We start from the raw sequence: 16,002 nt of genomic DNA on the forward strand, positions 1-16,002 counted from the left end.
GTTATCTATGATGATTTATATATAATTTCTCTTTTCAGGAAGTAACTGCAAGAGCTGGGAACTGGAGTTTATAGAAGGAGGCTTTTACTATATTTTGTTGCTTTTTTTTAAATTAATTTTTATTGGAGGATAGTTGCTTTACAATGTTGTGTTAGTTTCTACTGTACAGCACAGTGAACCAGCTATACGTATACATGTATCCCCTCATTTTTTTTTTTTTTTTTGGATTTGCTTCCCAGTTAGGTCACCACAGAGCACTGAGAAGAGTTCCCTGTGCTATACAGTAGGCTCTCATGAGTTTTCTATTTTATGTATAGTATCAATAGTGTATATACATCAATCCCAATCTCCCAATTCATCCCACCCCATTCTTTCTGCTTTGGTGTCCATACAGTTGTTCTCTACATCTGTGTCTCTATTTCTCTTTTGCAAATAGGATCATCTATATGATTTTATAGATTCCATATATATATGTTAATATCTGATATTTGTCTTTGTTCATTTTCATTTTGCACCTTTTAAAGGCTTGAACTTTCTAACCATATGCATACTATACTTTTATGGTCATTAATTTTTTCTCTTTTCTCCTTCACAATAAAAACTAAAATTGGGGATTATGTTTTAATGGGAAGTAGTTTTTTTTCATTCAGATTGGACTCTTACGTCTCATAGATTCAGAATCCTGAGAGAAGGTGGAGTAAGTGAGAAGGTCCCTCTTAATTCCCAACAGGGCAAATGATGGTTACACTTGACGTTTTTCAGGTGTCCTGAGTGTTTCAAGTCAGTTATCATTTTTTTTTCTTAGCTTGTGGGGTCTTCGTTCCCCAACCAGGGATCGAACCCCAGCATTCAACAGTGAAAGTCTGGAGTTCTACCGGACCACCAGGAATTCTATCAAGTTGGTTTTCAAAGATCCTTGTAAGTGTCCTCTTAAGAAACAAATATCAGAACTGTCCAAATTATCCATGAGTTATCTGGGGGAGGCGAGATGGGGAGTCATGGTAACTCAAAAATGCATGCATCATCCTGTATGATTTTCTCCTATGCATTATTTTTTATTTAAACAAAGGACATTATCATGTTCATGCAGTTCTGAATCTTGCTTTGTCTTTGTCCCCTCCTCTACACACACACACACACACACACACACACACACACACACACACACAGTAATTTTTTCTTTAAAGAAAAGAAAGTCATACAGCTGCACACAAGCATTTGAAAAGTGATGTCTGGGCAAAACAACCAGAGAAACAGAGCATGTTCCCTGTGTCTTTGCACAATGCATGCATGCATGCTCAGTTGTGTCCAACTCCACAAGAGAAAAGATTTTTTGTGTGTGTGTGCTCTTTTTTTGTGTGCTCTTTTTATTTATTTTATTTTATTTTATTTGAAAGGAAAATAGAGTTTATTAGAGTGGGAGATGCTTTTATTTTTATTTTTTTGGGGTTTAGACAGTTTAATGGGCTTAGCATAGTTTGCAGTTCTAAAGGATTGCTTTTTCTTTTTTTTTGCTTCTCTTTTTTTTAAAATTTTTTAATGTTAAAATCTTTAATTCTTACATGCATTCCCAAAAGAGCAATTCAAGGGACTTCTCTGACGGTCCAGTGATTAAAAGACTTAGTATTCCAATGAAAGGGTGCAGGATCAATCCCTGGTCAGGGAATGCCACATGCCTTGAGGCCAAAAACCCAAAACATAAAAAAAAGAACAATTCACTTATAAGAGAGCCTAGGCAGGAGATGATAAAACCACAGAATAAAATAGAAAACTACAGAGCTGAAGAAACAAACTGTGAAACATAACATTATTAGAAACTAACAATTCAGAACCAAGAGAAAAAAATAAAAGAAACATGGCTGAAGGTCAAATTAATAATATAGAAGCAAGACTTGGAAGTGAATGCAGTGTTGAGAGAGAGAAAGAGAAGTTTTAACGCAATTAGAGGGGTGAATGGAGGGCTGGGCTGCAAAGGAAGCTTCTGGGTGATGGAGATGTTCTGTATCAAGAATGGGGCTGGGGTTCTGTGTTTCGTGTCCACCTGTTTAAACTCATCACTTTAGACAGACACAGATTTTGTATGTAAATTATATCTCTCTAAAATTGATTTTAATGCAGTTTTTAGAGATAAAATGAGAGAGAATCCAATATTGAAGATAGTTGGATTCTTCAAGTAGAGGTTTCAACACATGAAACAGAAAAAAAATAGTTCATAAATGAAATATGTGAAAAATGTGCCTAAAATACAGCCTGGAAAGGTTACACTGTCTTCCAGGAAAAAGTGATACAAAATGATTAACATAAAAACCTAGAGCTTTCAGCAGAATGCCCTCCCTAAAGATGCCCACACCCTAACCCCTAGAATATATGAATATGCTATTACATGGCAAAAGGGATTCTGCAGATGTGATTAAGGTTATGGACCTCAAGATAGGGTGATTATCCCAGTGGGCCTACTCACACAAGTCCTTAAAAACAGAAAGAATCCTCTGGCTGGAGTCAGAGAGATGCAGCAGAGCACGAGAGGCACTCAACCCGCTGTGGCTCCGGGACGGAAGGGCCAGGAGCCAAGGAAGGCAGGAGGCCTCCAGAAGCGGGGAACAGCCCCCGGCCAAGAGCCAGCGAGGAAATGGAGATCTCAGCTCTGCAACTGCGTGGATCTGCACTCTGCCAACTGCCTGAATGAGCCTGGAAGTGGCTTCCACCCTGGGCCTCCAGAGAAGAGATCAGGCTGACAGATGCCGTGATTTTAGCCTAGTGGGATTTATAGAAATCAGCTAAATCTATTTGGTTTCTGACCCACCAAACTGTGAGATAATACATTTGTGCTGTCTTAAAGCACTGTTGCTGCTGCTGCTGCTAAGTCACATCAGCTGTGTCCGACTCTGTGCAACCCCAGAGACGGCAGCCCACCAGGCTCCCATCCCTGGGACTCTCCAGGCAAGAATACCGGAGTGGGTTGCCATTTCCTTCTCCAGTGCAGGAAAGTGAAAAGTGAAAGTGAAGTCACTCAGTCATGTCCGACTCTTTGTGACCCCATGGACTATAGCCTACCAGACTCCTCCATCCATGGGATTTCCCAGGTAAGAGTACTGGAGTGGGTTGCCATTGCCTTCTCCAGTCTTAAAGCACTAAGTTTATGTAAATGAATATACTTAAAAAATAAGACTTTGAGGATGAAAAAAAGAATTCCATAAGCATCTAGGTACAAAAATCAAGTCCCTTTTAAGAATAAAGTCAGGTGGACTTCAGACTCAGCAACATTTAAAACCAGAAAAAGATGAACAAAATTTTTGAGAGAGAGAGTTGAGGTCCCAAGAATATTATGTCCAGTCAAACTGCTATTCAAATACAAAGGCAATAATTTCCTGTTATATAGCAACAGTAACAGTACCAACCTAATGGGGTTAGGTTGGGATTAAATGAGATGTCAGAGTGAAAAGTTCAATAATTACAACAAAAATGACAACTAACATTAATTACATTGTTATTTGTGTGAGACACTGTTCCATGTACTTCACATATGTTTTATCATTTACTCATAGCAACAACCCCATCAGGAAGTATTATTATTATTCCCATTGTACAGATGAGGAAACTGAGGATAATTTATCAAAGATAACATAGTAGCTACTGGCATTATTTTACCCTGCCTCAGCAGTATCATAGGTGAGAGATGCAATTTGAGATCATCCAAGATGACAATCAAAGGAGCCCAGGAAAATCTGACAATACTATTTTGGGGCATTTATTTTTCTGATTTCAAAAATGAATAAACAAACACCAATATCCACTAAAATAATTTTTTGCTATGAAAGAAGAATGTAACATATATCTGTGAAAGGAAAGCATATTTTGGGAAAATATATTATCAGAAACAGAAGGAAATGCTACAGCATCTCCTTAAAAGTTTATGACAATAAAATTCAAGGAAACGTTCTATAAAACAAAAGATAAATGAAGAGATTAAGAAAGTCAAAACATGAACTTCCGTGGTGGTCCAGTAGTTAACAATCCATGCGCCAATGTAGGGGACTAGGGTTCGATTTCCGGTTTGGGAAGAAACCACGTGCTATAGAGCAAGTAAGCCCGCGTGCCACAACTGCCAAAGCGTGCACCCTAGAGCCCATGCTCCGCAACCAGAGGGTCCTCCGCAGTGAGAAGCCTGCACGCTGCAACTAGGAAGGCCCTGTTCGCAGCAACGAAGACCAAGGCAGGACAAAAACAAACAGAACACTCAAAACGTGGCCGGAAAAAATCTCTGGCTTGGTTGAGAAAAGGCTGAAAAAATACAAAAATAATGCAGTTTCTTCTGTCATGAAGAAAATCCAAATGAATTAGTAGGAAATACATTCACGGTAAGGACAGTAAATGGTTGGTTGAAGGGCAGATGTGCATCCAAAACATGGAGGAAAAAAACACAAAAAGGTGAGGGAAGTATCACATGTTAAAAATAGAGAAGAGATTCAATACACAGAGTTGATGAACCTTTAGAATAAATAAGAAAAACAATAGAAAAGAGGCACAAATACAACAGAAGAAAACTTTTATGCACCCAAGAAAGATTTCAATCCATGTCCCCAAAATTCTGTTTACCAAAATTTGAAAAGAAAATAATACCTGGACTGATTTTTTAAAAATTCTCTAATTGTAAGTATATGGAGAAAAATCTTACGTTTACGTTAAAAAAAAAAAAAGGTTCACAACACAAGTATTAAGGACAGTTTAGGCATAAAGAAGATAGTTATTAAACAAGAGTTCATATGTCTGCTCATTTGAGGGTATAAGAAAGGGACTCTTAAATGCAGAGGGTCTGAAAGATTTATGCCATCTATATAATCTCCCAGAAAAAAAATGCACAAAGATACACTCCCATTTAATGAGAATTTAATTTTTAAAATTACCATGGGAGAAAAACAGAAATAAGATTCAGCACTGCCTGAACACTGCAGTATCTTTTGTTTAAATTTTAAAGAGGAAATTTGATGGTAGGAGTTAAATGCCTTCAATGTGTCCATCTCAGAGAAGGCAATGGCACCCTACTCCAGTACTCTTGCCTGGAAAATCCCACAGACGGAGGAGCCTGGGGGGCTACAGTCCATGGGGTTGCTAAGAGTCGGATACGACTGAGCAACTTCACTTTCACTTTTTACTTTCCTGCACTGGAGAAGGAAATGGCATCCCACTCCAGTGTTCTTGCCTGGAGAATCCCAGGGACGGGGGAGCCTGGTGGGCTGCTGTCTCTGGGGTCGCACAGAGTTGGACACGACTGAAGCGACTTAGCAGCAGTAGCAGCAGCAGCAATGTGTTCATCTTCTGGCCCCCAAATTCCACCCCAGCAAATGTGTCCTAAGGAGACAATTAGAGATGTAGAGAGGGGCAATTTGAGATTTGCTACAGTTTTGTTTATTATAGTGAATAATTAGATACAAATTGTAGAAGGCCAGAAAGATCTTTCTAAAAATGTAATTGTTGTGATTACACCACTTGTTAAAAATCCCTAAATGACTCTCACTGCCTCCAGGTGAAGTCCAAATCCCTTATGAGCTATGGAAGGCCTCCAAGACTTGCCCACTTTCCAGGCTGTCATCACTACCTCCTTAGCCTCCAGCCCCCTCTCCTCACTCAGTACCTCAGTGTCCAGGTGTGGTGGCTCCCATGAATCAGTTGGTCTACATACAACCTCAATGCCCGGCGTGCTGTTCTGATACCCATGTACATCTTAAGGCATCACTCCGTGTACCAGCTCTCCCAGGAAGCCATCCCTGAGCTTTAAGTCTCACAACGCAGCAATCTAATCGCTAACTTCTCTGTCTGCCCTATGAGACCAACCCAAGGATGGGACAGCCTTGAATTCAGTTCTCCTAACATAAAATTGGAGCTCTTCCTCAAATCACAGGCCAGAGCATCACCATCCACCACTTAGTAGATCTGAAATGTTGGAGATAATTCCTTAGTCTAAACATTTGTTTCTTCATCCCTAAAATGAAGCTAATAATAATGCCTCCTTATGGGGTCATTGTGAGAATTGGATCAGAATTAATCCATACAACACTGAGGACACAGTCTGGCACAAAGTCCTCAATATTAGTTGTTACTACCATTGTGAGAAAAACAGAATGTCTAAAATATAACCTGATTCAATTTGAGCAAACACAAATAGAGACGCTAAAATGGCAGTGGAGAATACACAAAGTGTTCTGAATCTGTCTCATTTCCTTGGTTCTCATACATGCTAAACGGGAGGGAGGGCAGTGTGACTAAGGAAGCTCTGTGAATCCCATAGAAACTAGCAAGGCTCCGGGGAAGAACTTTTAAAGCAATGATGAACCATATCAACTGTCAACACATTCCACAGCTGAAAGCTAACACGGTTAAAACTGCAATTCCCCTGGCTTTGCTTTATAAGCTGTAATTTTTATTTTCCTAATTAAAAAGAAAAGCTTTTTGAACATCCGTTCTCTATGTAAAGTCAGAGCTTGAGCCACGGTAAACCACAGAGACAGAAATATTTATCTTCCCCAGGCGGCTTTGGCAGGCATTCTTCAGGGATCCAAAATACAGCTATGTTCATCTTCTCGCTCACTGTCAACAGGCAAGCATCCCCAAACCACAGAGACAGGGGGAATAAAAGGATGAACAGGAAGCTGAGATATGTTGTGGTTTTGTTTGGAAATCAAGGGAATGACTAGAGTCAGAGTGGTGGGAGGAAACCATAAACTTCACACTAGACATCGGGAACAGGGCAGCAACTGCCAGGCAGCGTGAATTATAAAGGAAACCTGCAGAGAGACCACAGAGAGAGGGAGAGGGATGGTGCGGAGAGGCAGCCATTCAGGCCCAGGAACAGGTGCTGGGGAGGAAGAAGCAGTCCCACAGGAGAGGGCGGATCAGCTTTGCTCAGTGAATGTGAACAGGAAGAGCCGCCACCAAAGTCAGGTGGGGCTGACAGCACCTGCAGGCTTGAGGATGAACATGGGGCCAGACCCTGCTGCAGCGTACACGATACGGCCCTTTCCCAGGTAGGTAAAGCTTAAGAAAGAGCCTGGTTTCCTTGGTGGCTCAGTCGGTAAAGAACCTGCCTGCCAGGGCAGGAGACATGAGTTCAATCCTTGGGTCAGGAAGATCCCCCAGAGAAGGGAATGGCTACCCACTCAGTATTCTTGCCTGGGAAATCCCATTGACAGAGGAGCCTGACAGGCAACGGTCCACAAATAGTCAGCTATGACTGAACAACCAAAACCACCACCACCAAGAGGGACCCTAGAGATTATCTGATCCGATAGTTCCCAAATTTGGATGCACCGCCCCCCTCTCCAGTCACCCAGGGGGTTTGCTAAAACATGCTGCTGACAAATCCACAGAGCTGGAAGTAGAACAGAGATGACCACGGGCTGCAGGGAAAAGGACCGGGGATAGGGAGTCAGTGCTTCCTGGGTACAGAATTTGTGGTGGGGATGACGAAAACTCCCGGAGACGGATGGTGGCGAGAGTTGCACAATAGTGCCAATGTACTTAACACCAGCGAACTGAACATTTAAAAAGGGTTAAGATGCTCCATTTTAGTTATGTCTATTTTACCACAATTTTAAAAAGAACTGGCAGAGCCGAAAGAAAAAAAAATATGCTCCCAGAATGCCTGATTTGGTGAGGTCCAGAAATCTGCATTTTAAATAGCATTACAGGTGCTTCTAAAAAAGCAATCTGAGGACCACACTTTAAAAAGTGGTATTGTGGGAACTTCCTTGGTGGTCTAGTGGTTAAGACTCCGAGCTTACAATACAGAGGGCACAGGTTCCATCCCTGGTCAGAGAACTAAGATCCCACATGCCATGTAGCGTGGCCAAAAAACCTTTTTTACAGTGGTATTCTGATGATCAAAAACAGATCTTTCTCTTTTAAAGATACACACTTAAGTATTTATGAATGAAATGACATGCTGTCTGGGTGTGCCTCAAAAAATGCCCCACTGTGGTTGGAGGCAGTGGTGTGGATGAAACAAGAGTGACCCTGAGTTGATAACTGTTGCAGTTGAGAGTCAGACTCATGGGTGGGGCTGTCATACTGTTCTCTTGTTTTTCATACAGGCTTGATATTTTCTATAACCAAAAAAAAAAAAGCTGTTTCAAAATCCAGGTGGGTGCCATTCCCAGCAGAAAGGAGAATGTAGTTAAAGTGAAGGAGGCACCTCGTTACAGTCAAGGAACAGCCAAGAGCAGCGAATGCTGGAGCACCTCATTCCAGTCTAAGCTGGGGGTGGGGGGGGTTGTGGTCAGAGAGGAAGCTGGTAGTCAGGAAGGGTGATACCTACCCCACTATGACTTGTTGGCTGGTGAACAAGCATAAGTCTTCGGGAAATGGGGAAACATTGGGATATGATGAACATTGTAAGAAAAGATTAGACTTCTGCCTTAGCCAGACTGGGTGGATCTGAGGAGATCAAAAGTGAAAGTGAAAGTCGCTCAGTGATGGCTGACTCTTGGCAACCCCATGGACCGTACAGGCAAGGAATTCTCCAGGCAAGAATACTGGAGTGGGTAGCCGTTCCCTTCTCCAGGGGATTTTCCCAACCCAGGGATTGAACCCAGGTCTCCCACATTGCAGGCAGATTCTTTATCAGCTGAGATCATCAAGTGGGGAGCAAATCAGAAGGCTGTGGTAGGTGTCCTGGTAAGTGACTTCGAGACCTGAACAACGGTGGCAGTAGGGATGGAGAGAAGGAGAGCTGCAATGGAGAGTTTCGTAGATATGACTTCACAACTCTAGTTAATTATAGACAGGGGAAACATGAGCAAGAGGCAAGAATGACTGCAAGCTTCCAGTCTAGGGAACTGACAGCAAAGCCTTTAACCAAGAGAGAACATGCAGAAGGATTAGCAACGGCAATCTAATTGTGTTTATTTTTAATTAATTTTTATTGGAGTATAGCTGCTTTACAATGTTGTGTTAGTGGCTACTGTACAGCAAAATGAATGGGCCACACATGGAATATTGCTGTGCTGTGTTTAGTTGCTCAGTCATGTCCGACTCTTGCTGAACCCATAGACTGTAGCCCAGTAGGCTCCTCTGCCCATGAGGGTTCTCCAGGCAAGAATTTTGGAGTGGGTTGCCACTGCTTTTTCCAGGGGATCTTCCCAACCCAGGGATTGAACCCAGATCTCCTGCATTGTAGGTGGATTCTTTGCCATCTGAGCCACCAGGGAAGCCCCATGGAATATTACTCAGCCATAAAAAGGAACAAGATTGGATCATCTGTAGAGGCATGGGAAATGTGGACCTAGAGAATGTCATAAACCCTGAACTCAGAAAGAGAAAAAGAAATATCATCTATTAACACATACATGTGGAAGCTAGAAAATGGTGTAGGTGATCTTATTTACAAAGCAGAAATAGAGACACAGATGTAGAGAGCAAATACTAGATAACATCTAAATGTGTTCTGAGAAGAGACCCTGGAAAGATGTATCATTCAAGACTGAGAGCTCCCTGACCATCCTTGCGTGACAGCTACAGACTCCCTTGCAGGCGTCCAAGTTCCTTTTCTTCTCTAGATTTCATCCCTTACAGAACCATAGGAGATCAGAGCTGGGAGAAGCTTCCAGTAGCATTTAGCCTAACACCCTCCTTGTACAACTGAGAAGTCTAGAGATGGTAATTGTCTAAAATCCTTATGACCTTTTTAATATGTTTAAGGTTGCCCTAACTTCAAATGAAAAGCAACAACAAAAATCAAATACATACTTATAACCCTTCCTTTTCATCAACTTGACTACCAGTCTTTCTTCTTGAGTAGTCAAATACCCATTGTCCCATTTCCTTGTAATTCAGAATTCATTCCTTAAAGATCTGCAGTGTTTTACTTCTCTACACTTTGAACACTACTGCTCTAAAATTAACTGAGTTTGCTCTGCCAGGGACTGTCTGATGCAGGCCCTGGTTATAAGCAAGGTGAAAAGATAGCCTTCAGAATGGGAGAAAATAATAGCAAATGAAGCACCAGACAAAGAATTAATCTCAAAAATATACAAGCAACGCCTGCAGCTCAAATCCTGAAAAATAAATGACCCAGTCAAAAAATGAGCCAAAGAACTAAACAGACATTTCTCCCAAGAAGACATACAGATGGCTAACAAACACATGAAAAGATGCTCAACATCACTCATTATCAGAGAAATGCAAATCAAAACCACAATGAGGTACCATTTCACGCCAGTCAAAATGGCTGCTATACAAAAGTCTACAAGTAATAAATGCTGGAGAGGGTGTGGAGAAAAGGGAACCCTCCTACACTGTTGGTGGGAATGCAAACTAGTACAGCCACTATGGAGAACAGTGTGGAGATTCCTTAAAAAACTGGTAACAGAACTGCCTTATGACCCAGCAATCCCACTGCTGGGCATACACACCAAGGAAACCAAAATTGAAAGAGACACGTGTACCCCAATGTTCATTGCAGCACTGTTTATAATAGCCAGGGCATGGAAGCAACCTAGATGTCCATCAGCAGATGAATGGATAAGAAAGCTGTGGTACATATACACAATGGAGTATTACTCAGCCATTAAAAAGAATACATTTGAATCAGTTCTAATGAGGTGGATGAAACTGGAGCCTATTATACAGTAAGCCAGAAAGAAAAACACCAATATAGCATACTAATGCATATATTTGGAATTTAGAAAGATGGTAACAATAACCCTATACGCGAGACAGCAAAAGAGACACAGATGTATAGAACAGTCTTTTGGACTCTGTGGGAGAGGGAGAGGGAGAGGGTGGGATGATATGGGAGAATGGCATTGAAACATGTAAATTGTCATATGTGAAATGAATCACCAGTCCAGGTTTGATGCATGATACAGGGTGCTCGGGGCTGGTGCACTGGGATGACCCAGAGGGATGGGATAGGGAGGGAGGTGGGAGGGGGGTTCAGGATGGGGAAACACATGTGCAGCCATGGTGGATTCATGTCAATGTATGGCAAAACCAATACAATATTGTAAAGTAAAATAAATTAATTAATTAAAAAAATTAAATTAACTGAGGAAGACTTTGTCAAACAAAACAGCTTTTCCTCAGTCCCCGAAGCTGTTCCTTGGTTTCCTGTGAAGTCTGAATACTACCTGCTGCACCTTTCCTTTAAGGCTTTGCCCCCTTGCTCCTTCTAACAGTGAGCCTTCCTTGGATCTATTCCTTCCTCTGTTGGTGACTCCTACTCTTTCATGATCCACTTTTTTTTTTTTTGAACACATGATCCACTTTTAAAAAATATTTATTGATTTGGCTGCACTGGCTCCTTGTTGCAGCATGGGGGATCTTCAATCTTCATCTTCAGTCTTACTTGTGACATGTAGGATCTTTTTAATGTCAGCATGCAAACTCTCAGTTGTGGTATGTGGGCTCTAGTTCCCTGACTAGGAATCAAACCTGGGCCTCCTGCATTGGGAGCTTGGAGTCTTAGTCACTGGACCACTAGGGCAGTTCCCAAGGTTGACTTTTGACTCCACTTTTTCCTCTAAACCTCCACACTTCCATCATGAGCCAAACACTCCTCTCTTCAGTCATTACTCTGGGTTCATTCACCTTACGGTGTTCACAATGTCTTCTGGGTTCACACCCAGATGTTCTGCACATGTCATAAGTGTGATATGCCAGTTCTCTTGGCCCCCTTGGCTAGTGGAAGCAAGGTGCCTTCTCAACGAAAAGGAATCCATGTGCCCATGGGGCTCACTGCTGGGTTGTACCACAGTGAAAAGGGACATTGACAGATGAGAGCCTGTTCTGAGAGGAGCAACGGGGTTGGTAAGGGATTTAAAAACAATACACAAAAACCGCTGAAAATGAACTTGGGAAAGATAGTACTCTAGGGATTCAGTTTTCTGCAAATTTGTGAAAACTTGTCACGTGGGATGAGGCATAGATGTATTTTTTTTCTGTTTCAGAAAGCAGAAATTGGAAGGAGGTTATATTTTGGCTCAAAAGGAAAAAAATACTGCAAATAACTCAGGTTGTTCAATCCAAGAAAGAGCTCTCAATGCAGTGAACTGTGCCCTTGCCGAAGGTGTTAAAGAGAGAGACTGGCCACCCAGCCTCTGAGGTCCGCTTTCCTCTGACCTCCTGTGAATTGTTCTCCCTGTGACAGCCTGTCAGCACGGCAGGCCTCACATACCTGATGTGGAATCAGCTGTCCTGTCCAATTCCTCAAGTATCACTGATGCTGTTTTGCTTCTAGATTCCTGGGAGAGATTCAACGTCTTCGATTCCTTGCTCTCTTTAGGTCCCCATACCTTCACCTCCAGAATGTTTCTTGACGTGCTCTTGATACTCTATCTCCATGGGTACCATGACAGCCCAAGCTTGCCAAATCCCATGTGGACAGAAGTCATTGGATTTTTGATCTCTCTAGAGAGTAAGCCTGGCCTTCTCATTTTATAAGTAAGGAAAATGAGACACAGAAAAATGAAAGACTTGTCTAAGGTCACATGGTTACAAGTGGTGGTTCTAGGCTCCAAGACTCCTGGTGCCATGTTCTTCCGTGCCCCATACCACAGCAGCTCTGGGAGTTCTCCTGATAATCACTCAGGGCATTGTGTTACATTTCAGCTTAACTGGTTTGATAAACATTGGCCATGTCTTATCCATGGAATGATCAGTTTATTTGGTTAACACTGTTATGGTCTTTGGTCAAATCATTTGGGTTAATCTAGATCTAGATATTACCCCCAATCTGGTAACTGTAACAGAATACTGAGTCTGCTTTGAGTTAAAAGGCACTGTTCTTTCCTGTGCTTCTCGTAGATGCTGCCAAAGTAAGACTGCTGAATTGTGCAATAGGAGAATTCTAGCCAGTTCAGGCTCTCTAGAGTCTGCAAATCCAGGTCATTTGGATTTGAAACATATCATTGTCCTCCAATGAGTACAAAAATGACATATATCATGTTAACTGGCTAGGCCCTGAATACTCCCATAAAAGGTCCTGGACTCACGTTGGTTCTTCTGTTGCTATTCTGGTCTCTTCTAGTTCTTGAGCTTGCTTCAGCCAAGGTGATTTAGCTTCCACTGGGCTTTTTTCTAAGGAAAAAGGAACATAAACAACAAGCTTAATTACTGTTAATCATTCAAGAGTTGGACATGTGATTGTAATTTATTGGAGATTTCATCAATTTTTTTTTTTCAAATGAACAGTGCATGAAGTGGCTTCTAGACGGAACCAAAAATTTCTGTCATGTATTTTTTAAATTAACACATTATCAGAATGCAACCAAACAATCCCATGACACAGTTGAATACATTCTCCAAGTTAGCATAAAAGACACCTTTTATAAATCAGTACCAATCTCTATTGTTCGCATATTAAAGCTCTGATTTCAACCAGATCAGTTTGCTTTCTTTTGCCACACAGTTTTGCCCACTGAGTGAAGACATTAATAGAGACAAGCAAATAACATAGAAAGCTTAGAAAACTGCGAGGAGGAAAGTCTGTACTATGGTTTACTCAAACTTTAAAATGTTGTAGTTGTTAAGAGAGATGATTACCAATTACAATTGGCCTGCAGGAGCAAGCTGGTGCCCTTCTCTGTCCTTTGACGCTTCCTAAGATGTGAAGAAAGCATCTAATTATGAAGCGAGAAGGGAAATAATTTTGGACTGCTTTGGAGAAATCACAGACACTAAGAAAGTGGCTATAAAAGTACCACTGACTACAGAAAAGAATGAGAAAAGACTTCCCTGAATAAGTTATATAATCTGTATTTGTACCTTGCATGGAAACCAGTGATTTTTCCAGAAGGCAGACATCATGAAAGAAATGAAGAATTGGTTGCTTATGAGGCTATTTGTATGAAGAATGCACCCAGAAATCATGAAGAAGAATCTTACCATCCTCTCTGATGGGCTAATAAGGATGGTTCCTTGGCACTGACACTTGGGAGTAATTTTTTTTCCATTTCCAAAAGGAAATACTTGTCACAAGGATTGGTAATACCTTACTAAAGTGCGTGTATGGAAATAATCCTGTCTAGAGGGGAACACATACATACCCCAGAGGTGGTGCCAAGGTTTGCTCACCCATGGATGCTACCCATGTCTGCTAATTCATGCAGAACAAATGGAACCACACAAAAATTTCTGAGTCCATCTATAAATCTAGACTGGAGATTTAGTCTATAAATCTAGACTTTCAGTCTAGAAAGTTTTCTTTGTTCATGGTAGACGATAGGACGTACGATGAAGAGGACACTGCTCCTTCCACTCTGGTGGAAGGCAGGTAGGAATCTTCCTATTCCTCTCTCTCTTCATCTTCCTCCTCCTTTTTCTTCAAAGCAGGCACTGCATCACGTAATTTTATGTCCACTTCTTTCTGGAGTTATTTCTCATCTGATCTCCAGTAGCATATTGGGCACCCACTGACCTGGGGAGTTCATCTTTCAGTGTTCTATCTTTTTGCCTTTTCATACTATTCATGGGGTTCTCAAGGCAAGAATACTGAAGTGGTTTGCCATTCCCTTCTCCAGGAGACCACGCTTTGTCAGAACTCTCCACCATGACCCGTCCATCTTGGGTGGCCCTACACGGCAAGGCTCATAGTTTCATTGAGTTAGACAAGGCTGTGGTCCATGTGTTATGTCCACTAAGAAATGTTAATATAAGCCTACACAGACAGGAGCCACTGTACCTATACAGTAAGTCTCCTACATACGACCCTTCAAGATGTGAACTTCCAAAGATGTGAATGTGCATCTGGTTTAGCAAGGAACCAGAACTTGTGCCATAAACATCAGGCAGCCTGTCTTCCATATCCTATTGCCAACAATCCTTCAGCTCGGCCATCTCCCACCCCTCCTCCCTCCTCCAGTCAGTAGCTCTTCTTGCCTGTTCAATTGATGTCAGCCCATGTTCTACACTACTGTACTTCTTAAGGTACTTACTGTAAGATTAAAAGTGTTTCATTTGTGCCAGTACCATACTGTCTTGATGACTGAATGGGATGGGGAGGAAGGTGGGAGGGGGGTTCAGGATGGGGAACACATGTAAACCCGTGGCAGATTCATGTCAATGCATGGCAAAACCAATACAATATTGTAAAGTAATTAGCCTCCAATTAAAAAAAAAGTGTTTCCTTTTTTTTTAAATGTATTGTTTGTGTGAAAAGCATGATAAACCTATTACAGTACACTACTATATAACTAACTGTGTTAGTTGGGTACCTAGGCTAACTTTGTTGGACTTATAAACAAACTGGATTTATGAACCAGCTCTCAGAATGGAACTCGTTCATATGTAGGGGACTTAGTGCACTGAATCAACAAGATCTAAGTTTCTCTTCAAGACCAATTAATGACATAGGTTTAACTTCTTTATCTAGGTGGACAGGTCAATCTGTCAGTGAACAGTTTTTGTAAGAAAGTTAGTATGTTGAAATGCAAATGCTGCAGTATTAATAAGAGAGCTGGAAAGCACCACCTGATTTCACTTTAAAATGCACCAGAAATTTACCTTTTGGTTTATAACAGGGGACGGGAATGATACATTCTTCTTTGATGTGTAACTTCAGTTGTGGGTTACAGCCGCCAACGTGCTGCCCACGGTGGTTGATGCACAGCACAACTCGATAACGTAACCCTCGGCCACAAGTCACTGTGCACTTCAGAGATGAAAAGAGAAGCCAGTGAAATTCTACATGAATATTAAACACAAAAGATCACCAAATAAACATTACATAAGGAAGGGGGTGGAGGCTAATTTCCCATGATTCTTATGTTTCAGGGCCCCTCCCTTGCAAGATTACTTCCAATTTTCACTTTGAAAGTATTTCAGGTGAGGTCACAGCACAAGAAATATTGAAATGCCCTAAAATCTTTCTATACAGATATGAAAAAACTTAATATAGGTTTTTCTCAAACTTGATTAAAAATTCACACATCATCCAAAACAATCTGTGAAGACAAAAGAAACCTTTTGAAATAGTTAATTAAAAAGATATCAAATTTTGCTCAACCATGC

At 41.4% G+C, this 16,002-nt stretch overlaps 1 protein-coding gene across 4 annotated transcripts in view; it reads right to left on the bottom strand.

Moving 5' to 3' along the window:
• Positions 1 to 16,002, bottom strand: part of ADAMTSL3 (ADAMTS like 3) — a 371,527-nt gene that overhangs the window by 131,809 nt on the left and 223,716 nt on the right. For all 4 annotated transcript variants that reach the window (XM_018066193.1, XM_018066194.1, XM_018066196.1 and 1 more), the window contains exons 14-15: positions 15,496 to 15,643; positions 12,987 to 13,071 (exon numbers count right to left, since the gene is read on the bottom strand). In XM_018066193.1, the coding sequence (XP_017921682.1) occupies positions 12,987 to 13,071; positions 15,496 to 15,643 (233 nt within the window). The remainder of the gene's footprint in view (positions 1 to 12,986; positions 13,072 to 15,495; positions 15,644 to 16,002) is intronic.

The sequence above is a fragment of the Capra hircus genome, chromosome 21 (genome assembly GCF_001704415.2).
Source record: "Capra hircus breed San Clemente chromosome 21, ASM170441v1, whole genome shotgun sequence".
Lineage (NCBI taxonomy): Eukaryota > Metazoa > Chordata > Mammalia > Artiodactyla > Bovidae > Capra > Capra hircus.